General features: G+C 50.1%; 2 protein-coding genes across 5 annotated transcripts; both read left to right on the top strand.

Moving 5' to 3' along the window:
• Positions 1-3,186: 3,186 nt before the first annotated feature.
• On the top strand, positions 3,187-4,501 carry LOC119252154 (class I histocompatibility antigen, Gogo-C*0202 alpha chain-like). The gene is made up of 2 exons (XM_054698588.1): positions 3,187-3,709; positions 4,019-4,501. The coding sequence occupies exons 1-2, from the start codon at positions 3,646-3,648 to the stop codon at positions 4,459-4,461; spliced, it is 507 nt and encodes a 168-aa protein (XP_054554563.1). The 5' UTR covers positions 3,187-3,645; the 3' UTR covers positions 4,462-4,501.
• On the top strand, positions 4,465-9,525 carry LOC129144627 (class I histocompatibility antigen, Gogo-OKO alpha chain-like). 4 transcript variants are annotated; one of them, XM_054698585.1, is made up of 6 exons: positions 4,465-4,753; positions 5,337-5,612; positions 5,722-5,841; positions 6,268-6,299; positions 6,439-6,488; positions 8,577-8,613. In XM_054698585.1, the coding sequence occupies exons 1-5, from the start codon at positions 4,498-4,500 to the stop codon at positions 6,484-6,486; spliced, it is 732 nt and encodes a 243-aa protein (XP_054554560.1). In that variant the 5' UTR covers positions 4,465-4,497; the 3' UTR covers positions 6,487-6,488; positions 8,577-8,613. The 4 variants fall into 4 exon arrangements, with proteins under 4 accessions (XP_054554560.1, XP_037375267.2, XP_054554559.1 ...); XM_037519370.2 differs by lacking the exon at positions 6,268-6,299 and having other exon boundaries at positions 8,577-9,525; XM_054698584.1 differs by lacking the exon at positions 8,577-8,613 and having other exon boundaries at positions 6,198-6,299; positions 6,439-6,475.

The raw sequence follows: 9,525 nt of genomic DNA, 5'->3' as shown, positions 1-9,525 counted from the left end.
GCCATGGTGGCTGGGCCCTGATTGCTGGGATTGGGAGGCACACCTTCTTGCCTTAGGCTACCTGATACTGTGTGTGGACATAATTGTTTTCAAATGTTTGCTAAAATGAGCCTGCTGGCCAGTATCCTCCTACACCTGCTCCTTACCCTCTCTTCTGTATTTGAGGTCTTATCTCCCAAACCCCGAGTAACTGCAATGAAGCCAGGGTTTGTACCCAGCCTGACAGAAGGGCCAGAAAGAACAAGGGAGGGCTCTGGTCTCCCTCCACCCTGGGCTGCTTCTGGTTGCTCCCCGCAGATGCCTGTGTCCCAGCTATGAGACATAATCAGTGTGCACACATGGCTCTCAACTGCTCTAACACGGCTCTTGCTTCAATTTGCAGGATTTGCATAAAACCAGGTCCTGTCCAGTATGAAGGAGTCATACTCGACCCAGGTTTGTTCCCTCCAAAGGTATCACCTAACTCCTCCTCAAATCTTGTCCTGGGTCCTGTGTCTCTGTGGGAAATGCTACAAACCCTTTGCTCCGTGCCACAGATGGCCCTTACCCGGCCTGTGCTCAGGGAGTGTAACGATGTGTTACTCCACACAAACAACTGTGCTTTGTTGTAAATTTGATGCCTAACTTGTCTCTTTTAACTAAAAGACATATACTCTCAATGTTAAAATCCCCTCACTGGATGAAGAGAGTCCTCCAGACCATCCACTAGTAGTGGGCCTGCTGACTACATCCGGAGCAGCTGAGGTAAGAGAGCCTGAAATCCAACATAAAGGGCCGGGTGGCCGACTTAAGTCAAATTTGAATGCTCTCATTAGATCACCCCTAGCCCTCCAGGCCAACTTGACTCCCTGGCAGTGGTAGTGTTCCAGGATGGGCATAGACTAGACCTGCTCACTGCTGCCCAGGGAGGTATCTTTCTGCATTTACACGCACAATGTTGCTTATATGCAAACAAGTTTGGGATAGTTCAGAAACACACACCCAGCTCCTAGACCAAATTGATGGCAGGGAAGAGGCCCTGCAGCAGCCCACCAAGTAAGATTCCTCCTCCCTGGGATTCCTGTGACTCTCAACTCATAACAGCCACTGGCTAATAATCAGGGTTTCCTTAACAAAGCTATATAGGTGATGCCCTGTGGGAAAAAAAAAGATAACTCACAAGGGCATCAAAGCGGGGAATGATTAGAAAGTATATTATAGAGCAAATGAATATAATAAAGATTCCAGCAGAACTCCCAGCCCAGGTGCAATGAACACTCCAACGCAGACGTAATCAACAGGTTTGCTTACTTACAGCTCTTTCCCTTTCAAGATTCATGACCAGGGCCTCAGCACTCTTATCCACAAAGTTGGGCAAGCAGCCAGCTTGTCTATCTCTCCAAGGCCATCCCCGAATGCCTGCATCTTTCCCCCCTTGCCTTGCCCCCTTTGTCTGGGGACTTTGCCGCACATGTTTGTGCCTGCTGAAAAAACGCTGTTATCCATGTAACAGATATGGACACAGTTGTGTATGAAAGGAACCCTTGGTCTTTAAACAGTGCTCAGAACTCACGGGGCCACCCAGGTCTGGGACCTCATGCATGAATCATAAAGCTTCTCCTGACCTCACCATTCCTGAAGTTCTGCATATTCTTCCCCTACCTGGGTAAAAGGCTAGAATTTATTTCTGTTAGGGGGAAAAGGCGGTCCCAAAGCAAATTCCATACAGGCTTTGTGGACTCCACCCCCACCCCAGGTCAAAGCCAAAGACACTGGGAACTCCAAATCCCATCACCACCAAAGGGAAGGTGGCTGGGACCTGAGGGTGGGGTTAAGCAGCCAGGTGGATACAAAAGGCAGACACGTGGGCTTTGGGGTCTCTCTCCATTTTTGGGCTCTTGGCCAGCAGCAGCGTCCGGTCAGCTCTGAGAGTGACTTTGGGGTTTCCAGGTCGTCGGATCGGGTAGGACGCATTAAAGACTTTATTTCCCTATTTTCTCCCTGAGTTGTACATTTTCCTTATTTCCTTTCCTCTTGTAAATAAACCTTTTATTAACCCTTTTGTGTGTGTCTGTAGTAGAGTATTCATAAGTCCCTTTAAAGCGCGCGGGTGAGGACCCACAGCCAGGAACCCATTTAATATCGGGGTTGCTCTATAACATTTCTACAACATCAAGAGCCAAAGAAGGAGGGAATTTTCAGACCAGGAGGGAGTAAAAAACATTATCATCTGTTGTTAACAATGAGAAACAGCAAAGTATTGACTGAAATGAGGCCTTGAGTTTGGTGATAATGGGTGATTGTCAACCTCCCACAGGCAGGGCCAGCACCTGAGCTCAGAGGAGAAGGGCTGCACAGGAGGGAGCAGGAGGGAGGAAGCAGGGATGTGGACAGAGACCACCCAGTCCAGTATGAAGAGCTGTGGGGTCCTGGCCAGGGAGGGTCAGGAATCAGGGAGCACCTCCTCAAGCCTGAGAGAAAGAAACTGGAGATAAAGTAAACCTGGTTTCTGTTCTGGAAGCTTCAGGGAGATCAAACCACAGACTTGGCTTCAGAGGAACAACGACTGTGAAACTGCCCGGCTTAGGGGTCACTGGGGGCCCAGGGTATTCACAGGGTATGTTATTTCCACTCAAGGCTTAAAGAGCTTGACACCCATTTACAACACATTCTCAGTGAGAATTTTAGTATTATCTTCTGCTTAGGCCCAAGGAGGCAAATAGTCCCCAAAAGGTGATAAAAATCGTAACACTTAGAGAGGGTCATTTCAAATGAAACCTGGGAAGCAGGAAGCTCACAGCTGACTGTTCCACCTCTTTACACACATATACATGTGGTTTAGGGCTGTTACTTGAAATGGTCTTTATTTTCATGTTCTCAAAAAACTAAGGAAAGTTGATGATCACTGTGAAAATTCAGGCTATAAGGTTTCTGATTTGTATGTTTTCTGTTAATAACTTTTGATGTAATGTTATAGTAATATTCATATACAGGAATTGATGTGCTCTGGATGACTTCATAAAGGTAAATTATAGAAAAATCATTGTTTCCTTGTCTTTCATTTTAACCCTGGAAGTTTGTTTTGCTAGACGAAATGATCATCTTCTGCTCTAATAAAATTATGCTTCAGAAATTGCCTGTACATATAAGATTTCTTTTTTAAAAAAGATTTATTTATTTATGCATACAAGAACTAGGGTACAGGCCTGAAGTGCAGTGGGGAGAGAGGATTCACCAGAGACAGAGTGGGGAGCAGAACAGGCAGATTGACTGAAATACACTGCAGAGGGGAGCAGCATCAAGATAGGAGAGGTCTGCTGAGCCATGTGGATATCTCCCTTGCAGGCTGGAGCTTGAACTCCTGCTGCAGAGGCTGCTGATAGCTTTATAGTGCTGTGCTTAACCACTTGTGCCACCAGGGAGGCCCGTGTACATATAAGATTTCTGTCTGGGGTGGAGAAGATTACTCTTGAGAACACCTGGTCCCCTTTTCACTTCCTGTCACAACCTGTGTTGTGTCCCCCAGCCTGGATATGAGTGACTCACCCCCAGTTCTCACTCCCCATTGCCTGGAGGGTTTCCAGAGCAGCCAATCAGCATCAGCACCTCTCACTACACAGCCTACAGGCAGATTCTCACTAGCAAAGTCGTGAAGCTTTGCAGGTCATGAAGCTTCCCACTCTTCTGCTGCTGCTCTTGGGGGCCCTGGCCCAGACCAAGACTTGGGCAGGTGAGTGAGGAGTCGGGAGGGAAACCCTCACTGCGGAAGGAGAAGAAGGGGACCCTGGACCAGCGCGATCCGCTGCAGTTGGCCCGATTGCCCTCCTTACGCCCCCTCCCTGTCCTGGCCCCTTTCTGCCCCTCCCAGCCTCCTGCCTGCTCTTGACTCCCAGAGTCTCAGCCCTTCCCGTCCCACTGCCCTTGACCTATCTCAAGACCCTCCTCGTCCTCCTCTCTTCCCGCCCCATCTCCCTGGGACCTGGGACCTGGGACCCGCGCAGGGAGGAGGGTCAGCCCGGGTCTCCCCTCCCCGCCCCAGGATCTCACTCCCTGAGAATTTTCGAAACCGCGATGTCCCGGCCGGGCTTCGGGGAGCCCCGATACATCTCCGTGGGCTACGTGGACGACACGCAGTTCGGGCGGTTCGACAGTGACTCTCCGCGTCGGAAGGCCGAGCCACGGGCGTCCTGGATGGAGCAGGTGGAGCAGGAGGCTCTGGACGAGGAGACGCTGAACCAGAGGCGCAGCATAGGCAAACACCGAGAGAACCTGCGCAACCTGCGCGGCTACTACAACCAGAGCGAGGACCGTGAGCGCCGCGGGCCCTCCAGGGTCGCCCCGAGTCATCATCGGGTCCCATCGACATCCCAAGGCTGTGGGGCCCCCCTGGACCCTCAACCCGCCAAGAGCCCGCGGGCCTTTCTTCCGCGCGGTTCCGTTTGTAGTTTAGGTTTATTCAGGGCGGGAGGTCGGGGCGACTGACGCGGGGCGGGGACAGGGTCTCACACTTTCCAGAGGATGTTTGGCTGCAAATTGGGGCCCGACGGGCGCCTCCTCCGCGGGTACAGTCAGTGGGCCTACGACGGTGAGGATTACATCGCCCTGAACGGGGACCTGCGCTCCTGGACCACGGTGGACACGGCAGCTCGGCTCACTCTGCGCAAGTGGGAGGCGGAACGCAAGGCCCAGCGCCTCAGGAACTTCGTGGAGGGCAAGTGCCAGAAGTGGCTCCGCAGGTTCCTGGAGCTAGGGAAGGAGGAGCTGCAGCGCACAGGTGAGCTACATGGAGGACGCCTGACCACCCTCTGACTGGCGCCCCACAGAGAAAATGGGACAGTGTCCACTTTCTGGCCTCAAGATGGGAGTCAGCCTGGATTGCCTGTCCTGTGCAGAGAGAGGTTGTCCCACAGGCCCCTTGGTTAACTGAAGGGCAGTTCAATCCAGTCTCTCCTGACATGGAGGGAGACCATCCCTGGTATGACCCTTCACGGGGTCCATTTGACTCAGCAGCCATCTTGGGAACCATCATTTTCTCTGTCAAGGTTTTGTTTTTGGTCTGACATCATTTTTGGACGTCTGATTCCTCGTTTACCAGATCAAGAGCAAGAGTCTGTGTTCTCCTCCTTAGAGACCAGCATCTTCCTACTCTATGCTTTCACCCTGATTCTAAAGAGTAGAAACCTCTACAAACTTTCTAAAGAGTAAAAAGTTATCCCATATTTCCCAGATCAGACTGGTTTTGGAGTTTTCTGTGTCCTCTTTCCAAGATTTTCTGTCCATTCTGAGGATGGTCACTGAGGCTACTTCAGTGTCTGTGGAAGAAACCCCAAGCCTATTTATCTGACCCTTCTCCTCAGATCCCCCAAAGACACACGTGACCCACCACCCCACCTCTGACCAGAAGGTCACCCTGAGGTGCTGGGCCCTGGGCTTCTACCCTGCGGACATCACTCTGACCTGGCAGCGAGGTGGGGAGGACCTGACCCAGGAGATGGAGCTGGTGGACACCAGGTCTGGGGGAAATGGAAACTTCCAGAAGTGGGCGGCTGTGGAGGTGCCTTCTGGAGAAGAGCAGAGATACACGTGCCACGTGCAGCATGAGGGGCTGCAGGAGCCCCACGTCGTGAGATGGGGTAAGGAGCACAGAGGCTCTACTCAGGGCCATCAGAGCCCTTCTGGAGACCTTCAGAGGGTCAGGATGGAGGCCTGAGGCTCAGGGTCTCACCTTTCCTTCCCTTCCAGTGCCCCCTCCTCAGTCCTCCATCCCCACTGCGGGCATCATCGCTGGCCTGGTTCTCCTTGGAGCGGTGCTCACTGGAGCTGCAGTGGCTGTAGCTGTGATGTGGAGGAAGAAGCGCTCAGGTAGGGAAGGGAGTGGGGGGACTTGTCCACTGGGGTTTTTCAGGCCGCAGGTAGAACTTGACCTGCCTGGTAATGGGAAGTACCACCCACACACTTGTGTCCCCCAAATTGGAGCTGATCTCTAACCTCTTTTGTAAAGCACTTACGAAAGTGAATCACAGATTGTTCACCTTGATAATTCTGGTGATGGGCCCTGACTCCCAGCAAATGGCAGAGGGGAAGGTCCCTGCTGAGGACAGACCCCAGGAAGCAGTTGGGGTCTGCTTCAGACCACCACCACCCATCTTCTTTTGTCATATTTCCTGGTCCTGCCATGGATTTTCAGTCACAGTTTTGAAAACTTCCCTGTGGTCCAGGATTAGGCGTTTCCTTTAGGAGTTCATGGCTCCACTCTTCCTGGTCTCACACGATGCTTCCTTCCACAAGAGGACAAGGAGGAAGCTACACTTAGGTTGCAGGTAAGTGTGGATCAGATGTTTGGTCCCTGAGCCCCTGGGGACAGTGTAGAAGGAGCCCATGGGGGAGTCATCCACATTAGTCCTTCCTGTGATCTCATTTGTCCTGCTTCTGACCAGGTTCTGTTTTGTTCTCCCCCAGGCAATTGCAGTACCCTGGACTCTGATGTGCCTCTCAGCCCCTCCCTAAAGGTGAGACCCTGGAGGCCTGCGGTGGGAGGGGCTGGGCAGAGAGGATCAACCAGGTTATAGGGAAGTTGTGAGGGGGACATTCTGACATTGCTGTGGACCATTGAGAATGTCCACACTTATGTAATTCCATGAGTTTGATCATGATATTTTCTTTCACAATGTGCTGGGGACTAAGGAATACTGATTTTTCTTATCCACACGTCATGACTTCAAGATCCCCTGAAAAGGGCATTGCATGTATCTGTGATCTCACTGGCATAACATGAGGAAGTGGGGAGACTGGCCCAGCCCTGCCCATCAGGCCCCTCCTCACACTGACCCTGCTGACTTTTCTGCTCCAGCAAAGGCGGGGCTGATTCCACCCCTGCCTGTACTTTGTGTTGTCCTGAAGAATAGTGTCTACTTCCCTGTTGAAAATAACAATGCAGATATGAAATTATTTTTCTAATCTTGTGAATTGGAGTTCATGGATTAATAAACTAGTGTCCTAAAATTTGAGAAAGGAACTAAATGGAAGACAAAGTACTTACTCAAGTCTATTTTTGGCTTCCTTTAGGGCTATTTCCTGGATTATTTTTTCCATGTTTTCAGTTATTTTTTTTTTTCTTTTAAAGCAAATCAAGTTCTGGTATTAGTAGAGAGAAGGATCACATAATTTCTCCTCTTAAATAAGTTCTTGTTGGATCTCTACTTTCCAAGCTGCCCCCAAACCGTGCCCTTAAGTGTAGTTATCCCAGACTGGCTCAGTTCCAAATTCATGGGTTTTTAAATAAGAGTCAAAGTGACACTTATGGTTGAAAAGTCAGACCCATACAGCTATGATTATCCCTTCTGAAGAATGATGCTTGTGGCCTGTGGTGGGTGTAGGAGGAAGCGGGGAGGAAGAGGGAAGAGCAGTGCTTGTGAGAGAAGCAGAGGCAGCATTAATGTCATTGAGTAGAGGTTGTGCTCAGCAAGTGAGGCCACATTACTGGGCCACATGCTAAAGATACTGTTTCTAGAATAAGGAAGTGCTCTACACTGATCGTTCATTCAACTAATAATTGTTGCACCAGATATGTGGCAGGCTGTTTTTCACCTAGGCAACCTTAATGCACTGAAAACATCCCCAGCTTGCTGGCCTGTGGATGTGTGACCTAGTGGGAAGGGGAGACAGGAGACTGTGTGATAGTAAATAAGGGACCTGCTTGGTTAGAAGTGGGTAAGGGTTGTGGGAAGGTGACCCAGAGTCAATGTATGGGGACAGGGAGGATGGCTGTCTTCCTAGTGTGGTCAGTGTGGGCCTCACTTAGGGGATTGTTGAGAAAAAAGTTGGAGGGACAGCTTGCCCACAAGGATGTCCAGGGAAGCAGTGTCCAGGCAGGACAACCTCCAGTGCAGATGCCTGAGGCAGGAATGTGTCTGAGTGACTGAGATGAGCAAGGAGGCCAGCTGGCTGGAGCAGAGGGTAATAGCAATGACACCAGCAGGCCTCAAGCATGTTCAAAGGGTTTTGACTTTTCTCTATGTAAGTTGTGGGGTTACACGACCTTTCTGGACAGATATTGACTTGTGAGAGTTCTCTTTAGAAGCCTCAGTCTGACCTTCATGAAGAAGCAAGAGCTGAAGAGTGAGAGGTGGGAAGAAAAGTGTAGGAAACCTGTGCAGATTCCAGGACAGAGACGTTGGTGGCCTTGTTGGGCTGTGAGCAGGAAAATAATATGAAGTGATTGGATGTGGATATATTTAGAGATGGATTTGACAGCATTTCCTAATGGAACATCTGGACTGTGAGAAAGAGGGTCAAGATTGGCACTCAGTATTCCAGACTATGAAGTGAGATATGGAGGGTCTGCAGTGACATGAGGAAGGTTCTAGAAGTAGTACCTTTGAGGAATGGCATCCTAGGCATTCAATTTAGGAGCATGGAAACTGAGATCTACCAGCACGTCAGAGATGGTGGCAGTTGGACAGACAAGCCTCTAGCACAGGTGGAATGTCTGAGCTGAGAATAGCTCTGGGAGATGGGATAGTATAAACGATACCTAAACTCTTGACCATGAATGAGGTCACCCAGGGAGCAATTCTTTCGATTTTCTTTCTTTGCAGGAGAGAAAGGAGCAGGATGGGACCTCAGAAAGCCCAGTGTTCAGCAGAGTAAATTGCACAGACAACACCACATGCAGAGGCACAGAGACCAGAGACCCCCACTTCAGCGAGCACAGGAGTCACTTGGACACTCATGAAGACTTAGCGGGTCTAGAGTAGATCCTGAGATTCTATTATGAGACCCCTCTCCTCATCTTTGGGGAGAATTTAGGGTTGATTCCTATCAGGGGGCACTTTATCCCTGGAAACAGAAGCGGAAGAAGTAACAGGGAACCTGGAGTCCCAAGCGGAGCTGTAGCTGTTCTCTGTGTGCTGTTGTCACCGCTGCTTGATAATGCAGATCTTTGTGAAGACCCTGATGGGCAAGACTGTCACCCTTGAGGTGGAGCTCAGAGACACCATTGAGAGTGTCAAGGCCAAGATCCAGGTAAGGATCTCGGAGGCCTGCCCCCTGACCAGTAGAGGCTGATCTGTGCTGGGAAGCAGCTGGAAGATGGGCGCACAGTGTCTGACTACAACATCCAGAAGGAGTCCACTCTTCATTTTGTCCTGCACTTGAAGGGAGCTTTCTTAAATATACCTCCCTTTTAAGCTTTCAAAGATTTCATTGCACCTCCTCCCACCTCCTCCTCTGGGGTGGGATGCAGACCTTGAAGACACTGATGGGTAAGACCATCACCCTTGAGGTGGAACCCAGTGACACGATCAAGAACATCAAGGCCAAGATTCAGGACAAGAAGGCGCTCTCTCTGAGCAGCAGGGATTGATCTTTTCTGGGACACAACTGAAGATTGGGTGCACCTCATCTTAGTACAATATCCAGGAGTCCACTCTTCATTTTGTCCTGCACTTGAAGGGAACTTTCTTAAATATACCTCCCTTTTAAGCTTTCAAAGATTTCATTGCACTTTTCTTTCAATAAAGTTGTTGCATCCAAAAAAAAAAAAAA

Source organism: Talpa occidentalis, unplaced genomic scaffold (assembly GCF_014898055.3).
Source record: "Talpa occidentalis isolate TD23 unplaced genomic scaffold, MPIMG_talOcc4v2.1 talOcc4.2, whole genome shotgun sequence".
NCBI classification, from domain to species: domain Eukaryota; kingdom Metazoa; phylum Chordata; class Mammalia; order Eulipotyphla; family Talpidae; genus Talpa; species Talpa occidentalis.
Note: the sequence above shows the minus strand (reverse complement) of the source record. Positions and strands in the feature narration are given on the sequence as shown.

Bases quoted from the DNA above. Each gene is read 5' to 3' on its own strand.
- LOC129144627 (XM_037519370.2), top strand. From the start codon at position 4,498: ATGTTTGGCTGCAAATTGGGGCCCGACGGGCGCCTCCTCCGCGGGTAC. The intron at 4,754-5,336 runs GTGAGCTACATG...CCTTCTCCTCAG, and splicing joins GGAGGAGCTGCAGCGCACAG to ATCCCCCAAAGACACACGTG. The intron at 6,489-8,576 runs GTGAGACCCTGG...CTTTCTTTGCAG, and splicing joins CTCTCAGCCCCTCCCTAAAG to GAGAGAAAGGAGCAGGATGG.
- LOC119252154 (XM_054698588.1), top strand. From the start codon at position 3,646: ATGAAGCTTCCCACTCTTCTGCTGCTGCTCTTGGGGGCCCTGGCCCAG. The intron at 3,710-4,018 runs GTGAGTGAGGAG...TCCCCGCCCCAG, and splicing joins CCAGACCAAGACTTGGGCAG to GATCTCACTCCCTGAGAATT.